The 22,474-nt window shown below is 50.1% G+C and overlaps 1 protein-coding gene across 5 annotated transcripts in view; it reads right to left on the bottom strand.

Moving 5' to 3' along the window:
- Positions 1 to 4,085: 4,085 nt before the first annotated feature.
- Positions 4,086 to 22,474, bottom strand: part of Slc37a1 (solute carrier family 37 member 1) — a 73,449-nt gene continuing 55,060 nt past the window's right edge. For 4 of the 5 annotated variants that reach the window (XM_087597103.1, XM_087597106.1, XM_087597105.1 and 1 more), the window contains exons 11-20: positions 20,438 to 20,569; positions 18,691 to 18,781; positions 16,962 to 17,024; positions 16,321 to 16,406; positions 15,428 to 15,476; positions 14,084 to 14,157; positions 13,354 to 13,432; positions 8,432 to 8,529; positions 5,441 to 5,505; positions 4,099 to 5,047 (exon numbers count right to left, since the gene is read on the bottom strand). In XM_087597103.1, the coding sequence (XP_087453229.1) occupies positions 5,032 to 5,047; positions 5,441 to 5,505; positions 8,432 to 8,529; positions 13,354 to 13,432; positions 14,084 to 14,157; positions 15,428 to 15,476; positions 16,321 to 16,406; positions 16,962 to 17,024; positions 18,691 to 18,781; positions 20,438 to 20,569 (753 nt within the window). In that variant the 3' untranslated portion in view covers positions 4,099 to 5,031. 5 annotated transcript variants of the gene reach the window in all.

The following is a 22,474-nucleotide window of genomic DNA, read 5'->3' as shown; positions in this document are numbered from 1 at the left end:
TCGCTCTATTCACTGACCAGGGTCACGACGGTTGAAGTGGTCCCTGTGTTAGTTAATCTTGACTCTCAACTTGATTGGATCTTTGAATCAGCACAGAAATAGACCTTTGTGTGTGCATACAAGGGGGTTTCCGGAAAGGTCTCTCTGGTGAGGGAAAACCCACCCTGCTTTGGGGACCGCCATCCCACAGACTGGGACACCAGCTTCATCCCTCTCTGCTCTCTAACTGCAGACACAGTGTGATCACCCTCAGGACCCTGACTCCATCACCACCGTGGGTCATCTCCTGAAGCCGAGCCAAAATAAATCTCTCCTTTTTTTACAATGCCTCGGTCAGAGTGAGGAGAAAAGCAGTTAACACACTCTTTTTCTCAGAATGTCTGCTAGGCAGCAGTCTGCGAGCAGAATGGCTGCGGGAAACCTACTACTGTCTACCTCAGAAGACCATGTGTCCTTTGGGGGTCTCAGACAATTGACTATTTCATTATCACCAGGGCTGGAGGGCAGGAGTCCCGCAGAGAGATGTATGCAGTCAGAAGTAAAAAATACTCTTTTACCTGCTCAGCCCCCTGGACTTCCTTCACATACACACAGGCTTGCATTTTAGGTGGTGTCTGGATTCGAACCCAGGGACTCATGAATGCTAGACAAACACTTTACTAACTGAGCTGCTTTCCCATCCCTATTCTGACTTTTTTTTTTTTTTTTTTTTTTATAGGCAGGTACCTGCAGGGCTGGCTCTGGTCCCTGCTGTGGACAACCTGAGGCTCACATGATAAAAGCCCACCGAGTACCTTTGGCCCATGGATTTTGGTCAATGGCTCTTCCTTTCTGGCCTGGATTCCCTGGCTGCCATGAGTTTGCCTGTGGTCCTGCCATTCAGGGACTGTTTGCAGACTTGAATGGGAGCCAAAGGGCAGCACATCTCCATGAGAATGCAGCGTGGGTCTCCTCTGCTGTTTCCAGATTCCAGTGATCTCAGCTGCTGGATGAAAAGATGAATATATATATATATATATATATATATATATATACACATATATATACATATATATATACACACATATATATACACACACACATACACACACACACACGCGCGCACACACACACACACACATATAAAGACTACAGGATAGCTTTTCCTCATGGGCCATGGGAGATTTTCTTTCAGGGCTTTGGTACATAGAGCTGGGTACAGAAACTATCACCCTTGGGGTTTCCTGCACTGAGTGCCTAGTGCTCATGGGTTATGAGTTCCCATGGTTGTGGGAGTTCCACTGCCCCATACCAGGAGACATGATTGCTGAAGCCTCAGAGGGATCCTTCTGGAGGCAGACAGCAGTGGGTTTAAAAGAGTTTACTTATTGGGTTGGGGATTTAGCTCTGGTAGAGCGCTTACCTAGCAAGCTCAAGGCCCTGGGTTCGGTCCTCAGCTCAAAAAAAAAACAAAAAACAAAAAACAAAAAACAAAAAACAAAAGAGTTTATTAAAAAAAAAGTTGTCACTGGGCAGTGGTGGTGCACATCTTTAAGCCCAGTATTCAGGGAAGGAGACAGGTAGATCTCTGAGTTTGGTGCTAGCCTGGTCTACAGAACAAGTTCTAGGACAGCCAGGGCTGCACAGAGAAACCCTGTCTCCAACTAACATCTTACAACAGGACAGTTGTGCATATGAGCTCTCAATGGTTGTGACAGCATGCACCAGACCCATGAGAGCTCAAGACAAGGTCCCATCCTGAACGCTGGGAAGAGGGGCAGACAGGAGACCCAGCCCTAGCTGAGGAGCTTCTGGCACTGAGAGCTGCTGGGGGAAGGAAAAGAAGCTCTTGGTCATGAGAACAGAACCTCTAACCCCAAGGGGCTGAAATGTGTTTGGTGACGGATTCAGTCATTTTGGCATCAAAACCCTGCCTACAAAGACAGGCTAGAGTACAGTCATGCTAAAGAGGTGGGCAGAGTACTTAGTCCCTTAATGAGACACTGTGCTTTTGTTCCCAGAATCCCCACCCCAGGGGATGATAGACCACAGAGTGTGGGGTCAGTCGGCTCTGCTTTTTTTTTTCTATCTCTTTTTCTCTGCGTGTTTTCTGTAACACTTTGGGTTTTCTCTTCCCCCGACATTTTAGAATTTCTTGGTGCTTGTCCTCCACGGTGTCTGTCCTCCATGCTAGGTAAAGACGTGGCTTTTCCCCCTCTGTCCCCCTCGGGTCAGTAGCTAATCCTTTACACCTTGTCTTCCTGGGGGCTTTTCTTTTAAACTCTAATAACCTTACCCTAGTACTTCAGTTTGAGCCCATTCTTAAATTCTTTTATTAATGGGACTAAACCCCAAAGGGGGATCTCCCCCAACTCCCCGTTTCACTAGGACACCTGGTGACCTCTGTGCGTAGAAAACTGACAATGAAGTCAGTGTTTGTAGACATTTCATTTGCAGGAAAAACAATTTATACACGTGGCAATAACATTAAAAATAAAACAGTGGGGTTGGGGATTTAGCTCAGTGGTAGAGCGCTTGCCTAGCAAGCGCAAGGCCCTGGGTTTGGTCCCCAGCTCCGAAAAAAAAGAAAAAAGAAAAAACAAACAAACAAACAAACAAACAAACAAACAGCATGGGCTGGAGAGATGGCTCAGTGGTTAAGAGCACTGACTGCTCTTCCAGAGATCCTGAGTTCAATTCCCAGCAACCACATGGTGGCTCCCAGTCATCTGTAATGGGATCTGGTGTCCTCTTCTGGTGTGTCTGAAGACAGCTACAGTGTCTTTATACAGTATTTTATACATAAAATAAATAAACCTTAAAAAAAAATAACAAAGACACCCCTCCCCCAACAATAACAACTAAAGAAGCCAGCCCAGTGATGGCCGTGGGCTTCTGGAAGAGCTTGAGGACAGCCCTTCCACCAACTGGTGGTCTGTAGGAGTTGGGGGTGCGCCGCCCTACCCCCACGAGTCACGGCCAGTTGCTATAGATACCGCAGCAGAACTGCCTTAAAGCACAGCCTCCCGCCATTGAGAACATGCACCATGGGAGCTGGGGCCACTGCAGGTCCTGAGGTGTGAATGAATGTCTGAGCACCTCTTCCCAGTTCCAAGCTGCCGCACGCTCACCAAGTGCCATGTCACAGCCAAGGACAAGTGTTGGGATATTCATTAACTCCCACAACTTACCAGATATCCAGAGCTCCATCGTACTGGGGCCTTCTGTGCAGAGCCCCCTTTTCTGTTGCAAAGGTCAGCAAACATCTTTGTCACGATTGATAAGATTTTTCAACTTGGCCGAATCTAGAAACAAACCTTTGGGCACGTCTGTGAAGAATGTTCTAGATTGGGTGAACTGAAGTAGGAAGGCCCTCTTCAGTGGGCAGCACAATGCCACGGCCTGGGGACGGTACGTAAAGGAGAAGCCAGCGGGATCGAGCATCCGTCTCTCCCTGCCTCCTTTCCTGACCATCAGTGCAACATGCCTGGTACCTCAAGCTCCCACCCGAGTGCCTTCTGTGCCACAAGAGCCAAAAGAAACCTTCTTTTCCTTGAAGAATCTTTTGTTGTGGGGGGGAGGGGCTGGAGAGATGGCTCAGTGGTTAGAGCACTGACTGCTCTACCAGAGGTCCTGAGTTCAATTCCCAGCAACCACATGGTGGCTCACAACCATCTGTAATGGGATCTGATGCCCTCTTCTTGTGTGTCTGAAGACAGCGACAATGTACTCATATATAATAAATAAATAAAATCTTTAAAATAAAAAAGAACCTTTTGGGGCTGGAGAGATGGCTCAGTGGTTAAGAGCACCGACCGCTCTCCCAGAGGTCCTGAGTTCAAATCCCAGCAACCACATGGTGGCTCACAACCATCTGTAATGAGATCTGATGCCCTCTTCTGGTGTGTCTGAAGACAGCTACAGTGTACTTATATATGATAAATAAATAAATCTTTAAAAAAAAAAAAAAAGAATCTTTTGTCAGGCGTTTTTGTCCCAGCCACATAAGACTAATACAGTCTCCAATCCTAAGAAAACCAAAGTCACATAGTTTGACTGGAGTCTTTGACAGCAGGATGGAGACTTGGATGGAGATCATCATTTGTATTGGACGTGAGCTTTTTTTATTTTTAAAATAAAAACTCATTTATTTCAAAGAGCAGGTACAATCAAGACAAGAAGTGGCCACGGAACAATCACATTCGTCTTAATAAATAACAAAACGCCATTTATGTCTCTTAAAATCTATATAATACATTATACATTTAAAATAAATAAATCCCTGTGGGTCTAGAAACAGCCCCGGTGTCTGGGACAAGAGGGATGGCTATGTAAGACCCATTGCTCTTGGGTAACCAACAGAGTCCCCTCCCCAGCCACTGTGCTCTCTCTCGGTTCTTCTGGGGACCGTAGCACACGCCGGTGCTTCGGGACTGGCCTTCCTAGTGCCCCTGCCTTGTTTGGGGGGGCTTATTGCTTCGCAGACATTCCCATCTTGACACGGTCGGTACTGAGCATGGCTCTCCGTGACAGCCGGGCGTGGACTCCATCTCCGTCTCTGACTGGGACTGGGTTTTCCCATGCTGTCGGTCGGTTGCTGAGACATCCCGTGAGCGACACGTCTTCTCCTTTCATCCCAAACATTCGGGAAATGGCGGGGCAGGATGGCTGGGACTCACAGGCTATATAACATTCTGCGCTGGATACCTGAGAGGGGTGGGCTGCCTGGGTGCTGCAGGCTAGTCCTACCTGTCACTGTGCAAGCTAGAGTTCAGTGGCTAAAGGGGAGTGAGCGTCTGCCAGGCTGGGGCTGGCTGGGCCACTGGGTCTTGGCCCGTTAAGGCAGTGGGACACAGCCAGACAGACTCCCCTCCCACTGTCAGCCTGAGCTCTGTGTCAGTCTGTACGGCAAGTCTCAAGGTAGCTTCCGAGTTGCTCCCAGGTGCACGTGGAAAGGGCGAGCCTTCCTTTTCATGACAGGATCCTTCGTTTCATCTTTTCCAAAGACAGTTATGTGGAAGATGGGCCCAGGCGCTCCAGGGGACTCCGAGGTTAGTGCTCCTTCAGCCTAAAAGCAAAGGATACGGTGACAGAGGGCCACACGGCAGAGGCTGAACACACACAAAATGCACAGACCACGCAGGGCCAGCCCAGTGCTTTCCCCCATGGCTTCTCAGTGGCAGGGAGAAGAGGGAAGGGTGGGAGGACAGCTGCTAGAGAGACTGTCTTGGCTGGGAAGCCGCACCTCACAACCTCCACAAACATTTTCCTCACATCCCCCTCCCCGGGAGTCTGAGGAGCGATTCGCCCAATCACACCCACACAGAGGCACTTATTAGACGAGAAAGGAGAGTGACCGTGGTGTGCCAAGACAGGAATGACTGGTAATGTCTGGGAAGTTCTTTCCTTCCTGTCAGGCTGCCTGGAGTCGGGCTATCTCTAGAGGCCTTAGTGGACTTACGGAGCCTGGATCACTGTAGCCGACCCTGGACAGCTCAGTTCCTTGTGTATGAGGCGGATCAGGAACTGCACCCAAAACAGAGAAACGATATGGTCACCATCGGAGGACTCAGGCAGAGGGGCAAGCATGGCCTGTCGAGGCTGGCTGGACTGAGGACCTGTCCTCTGGAGCACCCACAGGTTTATGCCCCTTGGAGGTCATTAGAACAGAGACCACGTCAGCCCCTAGAGCTTGGGGTCAAGGCTCAGATGCCTGCCGGAAAACAGGCATTTAGCACGGACTTCAAAACCAACCCAGCACAAGGTGCTCCCCATGGAAACAAGACAGAAAACGCAGGGGAGGTGGCCCAGGGTATGGGGCTGCATGGGGGACTCTGGAGCCAGGAGAGCAGGTAGGAGATGTTCTGTGAGGCTGAAGTAGTGTCTAGGGACTAGCAGTGTGTGTGTGTGTGTGTGTGTGTGTGTGTGTGTGTGTGTGTGTGTGTACGTGTGTGCATGGGTGTGCGTCTTTATGCATACCTTTGGCTGCCTTCCACGTAGTGCTAACTGCGAGGCTTAGAGCCACTGGCTCACCTGGTTAACTTTACGCCTTCCATGTGCTGGAAGGCTCAGAATAACCAGAGCAGAGTAATAATTGGCTACCGCCCGTAGCTCAGGCCTTGACCCTGCCTGCCGGTGTGGAGCTAGTCTCTGTGACTGACAGCAAACCACAGGCAGGTTCCGGGGCTGCATGGAAGGGGGTCCTGAGGGAAGTCCCAGCTTCCGGTGGCATGTGCTTAGAAGGCAGCAGGCAGCCTTAATCCTGAGGGGTTTGGGGTGGGGAACAGGCAGTGCAGGTGCTAAGGGAACCACTGTTGTCCACCCATCAGCTGTCCACCAGGCCTCGGGCTATGGCTCCTAGACACTCCATGTTCAGGACGGAGGCCCACATGCATACGCTAAGGACGATGGGAATATCTCCTGGGGATAATACACAGCTGAGCTTGGCTTGGCCCAAGAACAAGGCCATGGCAGTCAATCACTGGACGGCAGTGGGAATGAGGCAATACCAAGCCCGGAGTTGGTGGCAAAAGAATTTTGCAGCAAATTGGAACTAACTCCAATTTCAGCTTTAACTAACGACCCAGGGCTGAGCTGGCAGCTACCAACAGCGTCCCTCCCACCAAGCACAGTATGTGGTGAGCGCTGGCAGAAGAGGCCTGTGGTGGTGGTGAAATCAGGTTGCCAAGAGGAAGGAGGAGAAGGGAAAGGAAATGTTGCCTGTGAGCATGGGACAGCTGGTGGACGGGGTCACAAGGAGCCAAGTCACCTTCCAACAAAGCTCTGTGCCCATGCAGGTGACAGTGACCAGCAGAAATGAGTCCGCCCATTCCCAGTGCCTGCCCCAAGATGCTGGGAATCTGGGTGGCATGATTCAGAGAGGAGGCTAAGAGGTAGGAACGTGACCAGATCTGCTGCTCATCACAGATGGTTGTGAGCCACCACGTGGTTGCTGGGAATTGAACTCAGGACCTCTGGAAGAGCAGTCAGTGCTCTTAACAGCTGAGCCAGCTCTCCAGCCCGGGGTTGGATCTTATTAAACAGCTTGGGCTAGCCTCAAATATGTGGCGGTCGGTCGTGTACATTCTGAGTGCTGGGATTATGGGCCAGTAGGAGGTCTGTAGGTCGCTGGGAGTGCCCCAAAGTGACTGTGGGAGCCCCAACCTCTTCTCTTCCTATATTTTGATCCCTGGCCCTTCCGTGAGTCATTGGTTTGCAGAGGTTTACCTTGTCACAGGCTCAAGGCAATCCTGGGTTGAAGTATCCAAAGTTGTAGGCAGAACGGAGCCTCTCAAAGCGGGCCGTGTCAGGCATTTGCTATAGGGACTGCCGCAGCAGGCAGATGAGGTGGGGGTTCTCTCTGCTCACGGTCAACTTAGTTCCCTAACAGGTCGGCCATCACTATCAGTACACCCTTTTATAATGTGGCTGCTAGGGACAGGGAGATGGTTCAGGGATCCAGAGCCTTGGCTGCTCTTCCAGAGGACCTGGGTTTAGTTTCACGCACCAACTAAGGAAGCTTACAACCATCTTTAACCTGAGCTTCAGGGGGTGGGGGGAGGGGAGAGTCTGATGCCCTCTTCTGGCCTCTGGACACGTGTGGTACAGATGTGTACACTCAGGCATACACACACATACACATAAAACAATAGAAAAAAGTAAATGTGAATGTCTCGGAGAGGCTCCGTGACATTGACTCTCAATGTCCTACAAGGTTACGGCTTCACCTGCTTCTCGCTTATTCCCCACTGGTGGAGAGAGAGAAAGCTTCAGTCTATGTGTACCTGGAGAAGGTGGTACCACACACAACTTTGCTAGGGGCTGAAGGAGTCCACAGGAAGAAAGTGTGCTAGGGCAGCTTAGGTTATGACCCTCAACCTATGGGTCATGACCCCCAACCTATGGGTCATGACTCCACCATAGGGAAAACAAAGATACTTACATTACTGTTTAAAACAGTAGCAAAATTACAGTTATAAAGTAGCAACAAAAAGGGGTTGGGGATTTAGCTCAGTGGTAGAGCGCTAGCCTAGGAAGCGCAAGGCCCTGGGTTCGGTCCCCAGCTCCGAAAAAAAAAAAGAACCAAAAACAAAACAAAAAAACAAAAAGACTTTTATGGGGCTGGAGAGATGGCTCAGTGGTTAACAGCACTGACTGCTCTCCCAGAGGTCCTGAGTTCAATTCCCAGCAACCACATGGTGGCTCACAACCATCTGTAATGGGATCTGATGCCCTCTTCTGGTGTGTCTGAAGACAGCTACAGTGTACTTATATATAATAAATGAATAAATCTTAAAAAAAAAAAAAAGAATTTTATGGTTGGAGAATGGGGGGTCACCACAACGTGAAGAACCGTATTAAAGGGTTGCTGCATTAGGAAGGGTGAGAACCACCGCAGTAAGGTCTGACCTGCAGCTCTAGGGTTGCTAACTGAAGATGCAAAGGGACCCACCAGTAAGGCACAGGCATCTGCAAACATCAGCATGTAGAACACGTTGCTCCATCCTGAAGGGGAGATGAGCCCGGCCAGCAGGGGCCCCAAGGCAGCTCCTGGAACGGGCATAAAGATGCTGGTTAAGGAAAGGTAACAATGGGAGATGAACTCAGTCGGTGCGGAAGACGGAGTGGGCTCGCATAAACATCTTCTGGAACCCATTCTAAACGTCGGTGTTGATCTTTGAAATGTCCACTCTGTCTGACACACCATCATTATAAATGAGCTTATATTGCTGGGCGTGGTGGTGCACGCCTTTAATCCCAGCACTTGGGAGTCAGAGGCAGGAGGATTTTTGGGAGTTCAAGGCTAGCCTTGTTATATTTCGAGTGCCAGAACTATACAGAGACTCTTAAAAAAAAAAAAAAAATCAGGGCTGGAGAGATGGCTCAGTGGTTAAGAGCACTGACTGCTCTTCCAGAGGTCCTGAATTCAAATCCCAGCAACCACATGGTGGCTCACAACCATCTGTAATGAGATCCAATACCCTCCTCTGGCCTGTCAGAAGACAGCGACAGTGTACTCACATACATTAAATAAATAAATTAAAAAAAATCAAACAGTAAATAAAAGAAATCTGAACCCAACGTATAATTGCAGATACCCCTGTTAGTAAATAAATGTTAGTAAATAAAAAAAATCTGTGTAAGACACACAAGACTTAGACTCTGCTGATGTCAACCGCAGGGAACCCTCTGTCTTTTGAGAGGAGCGCTGACCAGTTATTTGCAAAGGGCAGTGTGGCTGCATCTTACATCAGTGGTTCAGAAAAATGTGCTTGTACATGTGCAAAGTGTGTGTTCATAAGTGTGCATGTGCACATGCATGCATGCAAAGCATGCATGTGTATTCATGTGTAAAAGCATGTGTATGTATGCAGTGCACAAGTGCTATGTATGTACACATGTACACAAATGTGTATATGCATGTATGTGTGTATGTGGGAACAGGTGTGCATGTGTGTATAAGCATTCATGTGTATACAGCTGCACAAGTGCTATGTATGCATGTGTGTGCACAAGTATGTATATGCATGTATATGTATACATGGGCACAGGTATGCATGTAAGTATGTACATGGGCATGTTGCACATGTATATGCATGTGTGCATGTGCATGCATGTGTGTGTACAAGCATGCATGTGTATGCAGTTGTGTGCAGAGTGCATATGCATGTATGTGTGCATCAGTGTGCATAAGTATACAAGTATGTACACAACTGTACATGTGTATATATGTGCACAAGAATGTGTATGCATGCATGTGTGAATGGGGTATGAGATAAAGCAAATTCAAGATGCCTGGGAACTCTTTTATGTTTGTGAGGTTATTTTTTTTTCCGAGTCTTAAATTATGTCAAATGAACTTTGAAGGCTACACAAACAAAAGACCTCTGCATAGGAAGGCTTGCTCCAGCATCCTGAGCGCTTCCCTCACAGTGGGCAGGTGACTCTGACAAGAAGAAGAAGGCTTGTCCAGCATGCTACAGAGTTTGGAGAACTGCCTGCAGGTAACTGATTCCATTATAGTACCCAAGAGCTGGGCTCTCTGCTCTTTACCCACACAGACTGTTCCGAGAGTGTGTATCCAGCACACATATTATTCTGTGGACCCGGGAAGCTATTTAATAAGCTTTTCCCACGTCTCAGCAAAGTTGCAGGCAAATGGCACTACTCATGAGTTTACTCTGAACATCCTAAAGACCACGGCGTGGACCATGCCTGAGTTTTAAAACTGTAAATCAACGAAGTAGAGTGCAGATGAGAGAAAAACATGATTTTTTTTTTAAAAGACAATCGTGGGGTCGTCTCCCCATAGCTAGGCTGGCTGAGCACATGGCACAGCAAAAGGGGCAGCAGTGGCAGAAGGGCCATCGCTTGCTCCCTCTACTACCTCAGAGTCCAGGTCCTCCTCAGCAGTGACTCAAGGACACCCCACAGAAAAGCAATTGCTAAACCTCTGGGGGGAGCAGACTTTATGAGGGGTATGGCAAAAGCCCATAACAGAGAACAAGGATCCAGGGGACAATACCAGCCCCCAAGCAGCCATTCACGTTCCAACAACAGCAAGAACTCCAGCACTGAGCTCCTTCCCTATGGGTAAGCAGACTCCAGGCTCATCTGTAAAAACCACCAGAGGGGGCGCTCTCCAAGAGAAAGGACTCTGCTCACACCCTTAAATAAGAAGATACACTGTGGCAGGCCAAAGAAACAATGTGGCAGCTTAGAGAACCTATGGCTGAGAAAAAGACCCAGCTGCGACCATATCAGAACCACCAGGAAGGAAGCCCAGGGGCAGTTGAACAAGACAGATGAAAACCCCCAGCGATTACTTCTCACCTAACACAGTGTTTGAGGCACTGAAAGGACGGCTAAAATAAGATCACAGAGGTTGAAAGAGAAAGTCAAGGGCACCGTTGGGAGAAGAACAAGAAAGGCAGGAAGGACAAGCAATCTAGAAACCTGACATCTGACTAAGGCTTTCCAGAAAACAAGAAAGAAAAGGCAAATGTATCAAAGAAAACTACAGTGCCCAACCTGCAAGATGTAGGCCCTGCTTCCAGGTGGGTGGGGGAGGGCCTCTGGGTAAGGGGGAGACCCTGAAACCTCAGGGGAGCAGTCAGGTCTATGTGAAGAGCAGTGGAGAATCACAGCAGATACCTATTGCCAGCAATGGAAACTGAGAGACACTGGGGTTCTGGAAGAGGCGCCGAGATTCTGTGGAGATGAAACTCCAGTACCATAGCTGTGCGAGCCCCAGGAACCTTAGGAAGCTACTAGGCCACAATCCCACCCACAGAAAAGCAGTGAGCAAGAATCTGGCTAACAGTGGCCTGATGTCAGAAGGAGAAGGCAGTACAAGGGATGGGGAGGAAGAAAGGTTTCTGGAGCCTAAGTACGCAGCTGTGTGGCCTGTCAGCGGACACCAGAAGGTGGTGGTATCAGGGCAAGGACAACCAGGACAGAAGCAAACAAAAAGCAAATGAGAGAGGGATGACCAGTCTGAGGACCTGCAAGGCTGACTTCCTGACTGGAAGGAGGGCGGCATCAGAGGGGTCAGTGTGATTGGGGGGGGGGGGGGTAGGGGGTGGTTGCAGGTCAGGCAGTGTGACAAGAGCCATGACTAGTTTTCTTGGTTAAAGGACATGAAATGGTGCCTAGCCTCACATATGCGAGGAAGCTAGAAGAGGCAGCTGAGAGGAACCATCTCTAAGAAGAGGACCTGAGCAGGCAGAGCCAGGGCCTGTCACATTGCATCATAAAACCTCATAGAACTAGCTAGCCCCTGTGGCTACAGTATGTATCACTTGGATACAATGAAACCCTGAGAACATCCAGCTACATTTAGCTGTTCGGCTCACACATGTAGGAAGGGCAGCCTTGGGTACCACTAGGATGTCACTCTGGACACTGCAAACGGCACTGCAAACACACCGAGCACACGAGCCATAAAGAACTCCCAAGTTGGGAGAAAGTCCCGGCTGGGATCCGCTCAAGCCCGCACTGACTAATGGACGTGAACACTTGACAAACCCGTGGGGCAAACGCTTCTTGGTGCGAGGCTTTGCTAAAGTGGTGTGCCATCCCTCGGGCCTTCTGCTTCATCTTGGGGAAAGCGTGCATGAGAGGCATAAAGCTGGGACTTGGTGGAGGACCAGTGTTCATGCCGTTTCCATGGTGACTAGCTGCTGAGTCCCTGTGCACTTTGAGTAGTCAGGGAAGCATGGGGGCTGGGAGTCCATCCCATCAGTTCCAAATGTCACTGCTATAGAAACCCAGGTAGTCTCGAGCTTTGAAGGGGGGGTGGCAGGGGACGCTGAGGGCAGGGAGGGCCCGCCACCCTTCTGTTTTGAGCATGGTTCTTTCCTCCTTCACAGCCCAGTGTGCCATGACAAGATCTACCTCTTCACTGACACAGCCTCTCTCCTTTCAGCCTTACGTTTGAGAACGAATGTCAAGAAAGAAGTGGTTCCCCACCTCCTTCCTGGCTTTTCTTTCTCCTCCGATCCTCTGTTTTACTGTGGCACCTAGGCTGAGGGCGGGACTCCATGTTAGCTTTAAGCAAGGCGTCCTGGGGGTAGCAGAGCGCCTCACAAAGACTTCTGTGGGACAGAGGGGAGAGAGCGAGAGAGACAAACAGAGACAGAGAGAGACAGAGACACAGAGGCAAAAAGAAACACAGAGACATAGATATATAGAGAGATAATAGATGATAATAAATGATAGATTGATAAAAGATAGATAGATAGATAGATGATAGATAGCAGATAGACTGACAGACAGACAGACAGCTGGGTAAACTTGGAGAGTGGTGGACCACGCCTCTGAGGAAGGGTTCTGCTGCTTCTGAGACCCATGACCAGGTACAGGAACCCTCCCCCACCTCTCAGTCCCGAACACACACCAGGGTCCAAGAGGGACCAAAACAAACCTTTTCCTCTATTGAAGTTGACCATCTGTGGTGTTTTGTTACAGTAACACAGAGCTGACTAACACCGGGATGAGCTGCTTACATTGTCACTCTAAAATGGGTACCTCGGGATTCATTAGCTTTTTTTTCAATAACTTAAAACTGAAATACGATCCTGTTTTTTCCTGGAGGGACAGTTCTGAAAAGTTGGAGCCTGAAGTGTGCCAACCCCTGGGTCAAACTAGAGCCCGGAGGAACATTCTCTCCTGTCGCAGAAACAGATCCAGCTACCCACAACTGTCTTCTCTGAAGCCACACGCTACAGCCTCCAGGGCCGACTCCCCTGAGCTTCTAGGAGCAGCCTGACGCTGGCATCAGAGCCTTGGGCGCTGGTTAGTTAGGAACAACAGTTTTCCTCCTTCACCCCACAGAGCTCTTGGGGAGAGAGAGAGAGAGTGTTCTCTGCATACCTACAGACCCGGTGCCGTCGATGATGGCTGTCACGGTGGATAGGGCGTGGGAGTTCCCTTTCAGACTCTTGTGAGTCCCCTGTGGGAGCGGAGGAGAAGGACGTGAAACACAGGCAGCTAAAAAGTGAGAAATGAATCCACTCTGGACTCGCTCGATACACAGAACACTCTCCTTAGGAAGTCTACACCCTGCGCCGCTCTGAGCGAAGCGGGTTTCTAAGTGACGTAAACCCTTCAAAACACCGGCCTGAGCACATTTAATTATTTGTGACCCTCTTATTTAGTCTAAAAAAAAAATAGTTAAGAGCCCTCATCTGCTTCTGGTCCTTGCACGTGGACTGTTTTGTTTAGTCTGGTGTGGATCTTTGAAGACTGTTTCATGGGCACAGCGCTGAGTTAGAACTCTCATGCCTACCCAAGGATGAGCTTCCTAGGGGCAGACTCAGAAACACACCCGACATCAAGACCCAGGCAGGGTCAATCTGCTCTGCTGCCTTGCGTAGATGCCACGGGGTGGAAGGGACGGCTCAAAGCTCCGTTCCTCTTCCTCTTCACTTGGCACTGTCTGTTGACCACTCAGGGATTTATAGGAAGAGAGCTGAGGGAGGGTAGCTAGGGACAGGTGCCAGAGAACTCTCAAGACACAGGCTCTCTATAAACAAACTGCGGACGGCGCTTTGCCCACTGAGATGGTGCTGTCCTGGAGTAGGGGAAGCCACATGTGACTTACCAGGTCTGCAGAGACGGCAGTGGTGATCAGAGCGTAGGGCCCGCTGACCAGGGCCCCACTGAGGAGGAGCATGGCTGTGGAAAACAGAGGGAGCTCAGAACAGAGCCTTGCCTGGCCCAGCAGTCAACCGGTGAAGGCAGGCATTGACAGGGAAGAGACCCATCTCCAGGGCATAGAACAAATGGCTTCTGTACTGTGCCGGGGGTTGGGGAGGGGGGAATACATTGCTGTGCTTCCCCAAAGCCTCGGAGGCCTGTTTGGCAGACTTAGATAGAACTCAAGTCCCCTGGCCTCTGTGGACAGCAGCTGATGGCCATACTGGGAGGGGAGGCCAGCACTGTGTCTGTGCCATAATCTTTTCAGTCATACGTGGAATGTCCACTCATCACCACAGGGTGCGGGGACAATGAACCACATGTCCCTTCCCCTCCACTGGCTCAGTTCATTTTCCTGAAGAGACTCTGGGTCTATAGCAAACCCCACGTGACAGGAGCCTCCCCCATCCCTCTCCCCCTCCAGTCTCCTTGGCTGGCTCTCTACCTTACAAAATGGCTTCCAGGGCTGTGGCTAATGCCCCATGCCCAAGCTGAACAGCTCCTCCCCTAGGTACCAGGGCACAGCATCGCTGGTCAGGTGACCACTTACCCACACCAACTGTCACACCTGAACTGTTCAGGTCCATGCCCCAAAACAGGAGCCTGGCCTCCTCCCAAAGAGGGACAGAGGGCCAAGTAGTGGCTTGTGTTCTTATGCTAACTACGTTACCCAAAAACCTGTTTGAAGTCTCCCACACGTAGGACCAAAGGAAGCCTGTCCCCAGTGGGTTTTTGACTATTCAATAAAGTTACCAGCGGCGAATGGCTGGGCAGGGAGACAGAGGAGGGACTTTTAGGATTCCCGGGAAGGGACCAAGGAAGGAAGAATTTCACCATGACGATGACAGCATAGGAGATGGACTACGCCAGAAAGGTGCAGAAGGGAGAGATGGCCGACATGTTGGTGCAAGGGGAAAGCGGCCCCAGGAGGTTGCCCAGCAGGGTTCAGGGCAACAGAGATAAAATATAGATTTAGTAAGTATTCATGAATATTGGAGGGGAGTGTGTGTTAGCCACGTGGAGGTAGGGAACAGCCTAGACATCGAGCTGTTTAAGGTATTTAAACTATAAGGCTGTGTATGTGTCTTACTTTGGGGAATGCAGAACACTGGGTGATATCAAGAAGCCCTTGCACACCCTCTGGGAAATTTAGAGCAGATTAACATACTACCACAAAAGGGCCACACTGCTCAGTCACTCCAGCTTAAAGCCTCTAGATTAACTGTGTGGGGAGGCTTCGTGGACTCACCTATGGTGGCTTCTAGGCCCATTTTGCTGACGGAGGAGAACACATAGAGCTGCAGGAATTAAGAACAAGAAAGGGATGCTTCAGATCAGGCAGCTACAGGGCTGCCAGGAGCCTGTGGTTTAGAGACAGAGCCAACGGGAACCTGCCTGTTGCACAGGTAGCTCTGGACCTTGGGGCAATCGCAGGGTGGGACTCTGAATGCCTAGGGCTGGTGGCAGGACACTGAACGGTTTCCCAACTCCTCATCTGAGGTCTTGCAGTTACCTGCCTGAACGTTGTACCCCGAGATGCCGGCCTCCCAGCAAGGGGGCCGTGCTGCTAGTAATTTCGAAGATTCCTTTATAAAGCCTTAGGCCCAAGAGGACTCAGAACTAGGCCATGTTCTGGGGACAGCCACAGCCTTGGGAGGAAAGGCATGTGACAAATACAATACAGTGGTAACGGACAGGATGGCCCCTCATCTCCCAAACAACAATGGCAGGGCTCTGCACAGCCTCACTGTGGAGTGATGCCACTCATGACCATATGAAGAATCTGAGGCAGGGGAATCACCCGGCCAAGGCCGTGAGCTTCTAAATGCTTGAAGAAGGACAAGTGTGGCATGATAGGGCTCCTTGAGCCTAGAGGGGAGGGATGGCTCAGAGATCCTAAGGGACAAGCAGGAGTGTGACTGGGAAGGGGGCTAGAGATGGGTGTGAAGGGCACCCCAGAGAGAGAAACCCAGAGTGAGGGAGAGGCATGGTCCGTGCAGCCCAGGGGCTGAGGCAAGCAAGCACGGAGGCTCTGTGATTCCAGTCAGGGTTTCTAGGGGATGCGGATCTCAAACACGGGACAGAGGTAGCTAGGGGAGATGACAGTGACTGTCTGTAACTGCGGGCAGAGCCAGGGCTCACCGTGGGTGCCGCGAGCAGTAGCATCAGACCACAGGTGGAGGCTCGTTTCTCCAGACGGTCAGAGATCACACCTGCTAGAATTCCACCTGTAACGGAGAGAGGGGGTGGCCTCGGGAGCTGACGTCTGGCATGAGCTCCCCAGAGACCAAGTCGCAGGGACAAGAACAGCAGCAACCGTCCCCAAGCCTATCCTTACTGGGCATCCGAAATGGCCACCTGGAGCCTGGCCTAGCAGGATGAATCTTGTATGGACCATGGGAGCCACAGGGTGTCTAGGGTCAGGCTTTAGGGCAACCTCAAAGCCCCTTTACTTGGTAGGTACTAATGCCACGGCCACCTGCCTGGGACACCCGTGTGTCATTTCTGAGGGCAGCTGGCTCAAGGTCAGAGGTGAGCATCTTTCAAAGCAATGGCCAAGGTCGCTGTGTCACGTGGTGCTCTCCCAGCAACCAAATAACTTGAACAGGGATTGATAGATTGTTTTTTTGTCTTTTGAGACAAGGTCTCACTGTGTAGGCCAGGCTAGCCTCAAACTTGCCATCCTGCTGCCTCAGCTTCAGAGTGCTAAATCACAGGAATGTCAGTCACCTGGTTGTATTGTTAAGTTCTTGACAAAGCAGAGCGAAGGGCTTTGAACTCACCGAAGATCCCGCCCACGTCAAACAACGTGGAAAGCTCCCCGGCTTTCTTGGCGTCCAGGTGATCTGTTGAATGAACAGCAGGTGAGCCCATGAGGACATGTCTTGAGCAATTATCCCACAGAGGCCCACCCAGACCCTGCTCCACGAGCAGAATTTTACCACGAGTAATCGCCTGAACTCAGATTTTAAAGGGATGTTGGTTGACACATTTTTAAGGGATGTTGGTTGATGCCTGGTCTTCCACAGATGCCCTTGGCCACCACAGGGGCATCAGGTCAGGAAAGAGGGTGAGCCTAGAAAGCTACGTGGGGTGTGTGTGTGTGTGTGTGTGTGTGTGTGTGTGTGTGTGTGTGTATGTGTCTGTGTGTATCTGTGTGTGTGTGTGTGTGTCGCGTGCGCGCACACGTGCGCGCGCACATGCACAAAGACTTATGAGTGATGTTTCTGAGGGCAGGTAGTTCAAGGTCCTGGTAGGGTTCTTCCTGAACAATGGCTAAGACCACTCAGCCAGTCACACAGTGAAACCGAGTGTGGTTTCATGTGCTACCTGATCTCAATGGGGACCAGAGCCTTCTCATGCCTCAGTGGCAGGGCACTGCCACTTCATGTCCCTTTGCTTCCAGCTGGCTGGATGCTGGCCAGTCTGAGGAGACAACTGGGAAGCGCTTGGCTGGCCCAACCCATCTTCCTCATCCTGAATGCCACCTGCAGGAAACTGGGATTGACTCAAACCAAGACTCAGACTGGGCACCCAGCACCGACACTGGCCGAGATTGTTCCCTTGTGAAAGGGGGCATGGCCTCTTACTGAGACTCCCTGTTAGAACTACCGTGCCCCTGTCAAGATGAGGTGGGGGTTGTTAGGCAGTGCCCTGGGCCCTGAGGTAGCTCCTTACAGCCTGCTCACCCACCCTCTTCCTTTCTGCAGCCTGTCCTTATTAGCCAGGTCCCAAGAAAGTCCCCCCTTGCTGCTGTCCCAGCTTCTGCAGCTGAGGTGACATTCCCTCTGACTTTGGGTTTTGGTCAACCTTGACATGACCTTACGACACCCCTTGGAATCAGACTCTCCCACTCTTGAAGCCTTCTTTCCTATGCTGTCTCCGAGCCCACGCCCATGCCCACGCCCACGACTGTGTCTACAAAATGCTGCCCTTTTCCATCCCTCCCCTGACTCACTGGATCCTGAAGCCAAGGTGTTACCATACGCACAGAATTTACAACAGTCCTTCTTGGTTCCTGAGAACCGCTGAGCCCCTAATCTCTCTACAAGTCAATGAAGCACAGCGATATAGTACTATTTTTCTGGAAAATTCTATCAAGAGCCACAGCTCCAGACATCCTTGGACTCTGGAAACCCAAGAGACCGTCAGCCCTCCCACAAATCAGAACACATCCCCAGAAACAGTTTGTAGGTCAGATCTCAGCCCCCAAGGACCATGCTCCTGCTTGCTGGCCACTGTGTTCTAAAATCCAACATGGCCCAGATTTAAACACAGGCAGCCTCTGAGAACCGCAGAGTGGTCTGGATGTACCAGATGAGCCCAGTAAAGGTTACTACCAGAACCACAAACTGTGTGTACCTCCACACTCTCTCTCATCTGCTGCACCACGCTGTCCCTCCCCAGTTACCACATGTGTGGTCACTGTTACAAGTCTCTGGCCCAGCAGGAAGAAAGGAGTTCTGAGCAGTCAGTGCACAGAACTGAACCTCCCTTCCGGCAACCACTCACCTACATTGGTGATGTACAGCGGGAGCCAGAACAGGAAGGTATAGCTGACCAGCTTGGCAAACAGCAGACACAGAGAGAACTCGATCACGCCCTGGAAGAGAGAGGCACTGTCAATCTGGTGTGGGATTAGCACTATTTCAAGGTGTGACTCAGGACAAAGGACTATTCCCCTGCAGACATGCTGTGTTTCCATAAGGTGCAGCCTTGATCAGGGGAGAGCGCGAGTGGGAAGCAAGACCTAGGAGATCTGAATCCAGCAAGAGCCCGTGAGGATTCATACTGATGAGATAGTCACACAGAGTGATAGCTACTGATTCCCTCCCAGAGGAATGCTCGTTAAAACTGGGTTGGGGAGATGGCTCAGTCCATAGGAGTACTTGCTGGACAAGTGTGGTCTGAATTTAAATCCCCGGTATCCACATAAAAAGCAAGGCAAAGTTGTGTGTCTGTAACTCCAGCACGGCAGGGTGAGACGGGCATATTCCAGGGGCTTGCTGGTCAGCTGTTTAGCCAAATCGGCAAGCTTCCAGTTCAGAGACGCTGCGTCACGGTAATAAGGTGGAGAGTGATAGGTGAGGATATTAAACATATTCCTCAGGCCTCTGAATGTGGTGAACCCGGGTGTGTGCACATGCATGCATACTCATGTGCATACATCACACTTGCGCGCGCACACACACACACACACACACACTGACACACTGAACCCCACGCCATCCCCACCTTGGTATTTTCTGGTTGTTACCACGACATGAGGACAGGAGCGTGTGGTACCTACTACATATATGCTTGGCATGTTCTGCACTGAGATAAAATCAGCAAATGGCATTGTAGCAGGGGAGGAGCCCAGGGTAATTGGAAGTTTGCAGTAGACGCTTATGCCAACCATCTGGGCAAGGGCCAGGGGCAGGGGCAGGGAGAAGGCTGGGCTAGGTCTCCAAAGCCAGTTCTATCCACATTGTCCGGTGACTTGCATTTACATGCTAGTCTGTTCCCCACCCGATGCCAGCAGAAGGATCTAGGGCAGTCATGCACAGCAGTAAGGTACCACAGAAGGGCTGCCAGCCAATAGTAAGAACACATCCTTAGAAATGGCGTTCATTGAAAACTGCTGTCTCCTACTGGCTGGCTATGAAGTCTGTCCAGGAACCCAGGGCCCATAACTATAAACTGTGAGATTGCCACTTCAGGGCATTGTGAGCGCTAAGAGGCCCCTAGTGCTAGCGCATAATCAGGTCCTGCTGCTTAATGCCTTAACACATTGCTGGTTATTCTTCTGTAACCTCCACTCCTTCATGCCTCTCCCTCCCTGTGGAAACACACCACACTGGGAACTCAGACCCTCGACATGCTGTGAAATAGAGCAGGCCCAGTAGAGCCACAGAACAGTGAGCACAGGTTGCCTCCCATATAGCACCCTACCCCCTCAGAGCCAGAAGGCAAGTGGCTGGAAAACCAAGAGGGACAGAAGGTATCCGGGGTGTAGGTCCAGAGCAGCCAGCTTTCTGTTTTTCGGAGTGAAAAAACATTTGTCAGATTTCATTTGTCTGTGAAATGTCTGGGTGGAAAACATAATTTCAAAAGTGTTAGAGATAGTACAAGATGAAGGCATCATGCACGGAGCTGCATTCTCCCTGGGGTGACCAGCCACACTGCCCACACAGGATGGGAGGATCTGACCCGCAAACGACACAGCCGCACACTCTCCTTCCCACAGCAGCATTCTCTCCCTGGAAGGCAGACTCACCGGGATCCTCAGCGCTCCCGTGAAGCTGATGGCGGCCATGCTGCTGGTCCTGTCACCGGGGAGGACAACGATGTGGCTCGGGTGGAGGGGGCTCTTCCCGTCGGAGAGCAGTAAGCACTGAAGCTCTGGGTCCTGGGCACAAAAGCAAAAAGGGACAGACGTCACCAGGGGCATCTGACTGAAGTGAGGCCAGAATTTTAAGTGGGTTTCCTACCAAAAGTCTTAGGATCATGTACTGGCTGGCTTTGTGTGTCAACTTGACACAAGCTGAAGTTATCACAGAGAAAGGAGCCTCCCTTGAGGAGACGCCTCCATGAGATCCAGCTGTAAGGCATTTTCCCAATTAATAATCAAGGGTGGGAGGGCCCAGCCCATTGTGGGTGGTGCCATCCCTGGGCTGGTGGTCCTGGGTACTCTAAGAAAGCAAGCTGAGCAAGCCAGGGGAAGCAAGCCAGTAAACAACACCCTTCCATGACCTCTGCATCAGTTTCTGCCTCCAAGTTCCTGCCCTGTGTGAGTCCAGTCCTGACTTCCTTTGGTGATGAACAGCAATGTGGAAGTGTAAGCTGAATAAACCCTTTCTTCCCCACCTTGCTTCTTGGTCATTGTGTTGCACTGCAGCAAGAGAAACCCTAAGATAAACCAGTAACAATTCCCTTGTTTCCTCAGTCCTTAGTATCCACCCGGCTCATGAGATGCCTTGTGCTCATAAAATTCTTTGGTTCAGAAATAGTGAAAGACAGAAAAAAAAATGAACCCCACATCACTGTGGAGAAAGATCAGTTCATTAAAAGGGGTGGGGGGGGGGGAGACCTGGAGAGATGGCTTAGCGGTTAGGAGCAATAACTGCTATTCCAGAGGTCTTGAATTCAATTCCCACCAACCACATGGTAGCCTGCAACCATCTATGATGGGACCCGATGCCCTCTTCTGGCACGCAGGGGTATAAGCAGACAGAGCACTCATATACATAAAATAAATCTTAAAAAAAAAAATTAAGAGGGGACTGGAGAGGTGGCTCAATGGTTTAGAGCATTGACTGCTCTTCCAGAGGTCCTGAGTTCAATTCCTGGCAACCACATGGTGGCTCACAACCATCTATAATGAGATCTGATGCCCTCTTCTGGTGTGTCTGAAGACAGCGACTTTTTTTTTTCTTTTAAAAAGATTAAGAAGGGTTGGGGATTTAGCTCAGCAGTAGAGCGCTTGCCTAGCAAGCGCAAGGCCCTGGGTTTGATCCTCAGCTCCAGAAAAAAAAAAAGAAAAGAAAAGAAAAAAAAAAGATTAAGAAAAAAATAATGGGATCTGATGCCCTCTTCTGGCACATGGGTGTACATGCGGATAGAGCAAATTTTAAAGATATAAAATAAATCTTAAAAAATAAAAATCAAGAAAAAAAAGCACACCTGTGTGGTATTGTATCTTGTACCTAAACATCTGGAAGATTCTGGTAACAGGAGCAGAGGCCTATGCTAGGCATCCTCTTAGATGTAATCAGATTAGATTTTCATTATTTTCTAATCAGGTGTGTTTAGCCTGCTGCCCAGGGCTGACATGTGGCCAAAGATAATTCAGGAACATATCCAACACAAAGTATAAAATCTACTTAAAACTTTAGTGTGTGTGGTTTTTGTTTGTTTTAACTCAATTGCAAAGTTCTCTGGCATGAACCTTGCAGGTGACGGCAGAGTTGAACCTGCCTAAAGGAACTGTGTACATATTCATCCACATCTATAAGATGCTTTTCTGAAAAACAGGGCGAGGCTAAAGTCTAATCCAGCAATGTGATCACTATGCAGTAGAATGATATAATTTCATGGACTTGCTAGTGAGGAATTCTTCACAGAACTCTGGACTTTGCAAGGAGGTCACAGTGTACTAACACTTCCAGAAGCGATGTTATTTTGAAATTTATAAGCCAGTTCTGAGATTTGTGCCTTCCGATACTGGGGACATTCCTAAGGGACAGAATTTGTGCTTACTGGAGCATGGTAGAGAAATCCCAGCTCTGCATGGAGTTTTAAGTCAGAGCAAAGG

The sequence above is a fragment of the Rattus norvegicus genome, chromosome 20 (genome assembly GCF_021556685.1).
Source record: "Rattus norvegicus strain SHRSP/BbbUtx chromosome 20, alternate assembly SHRSP_T2T, whole genome shotgun sequence".
Lineage (NCBI taxonomy): Eukaryota > Metazoa > Chordata > Mammalia > Rodentia > Muridae > Rattus > Rattus norvegicus.
This window is presented reverse-complemented; position numbering and strand designations above follow the sequence as displayed.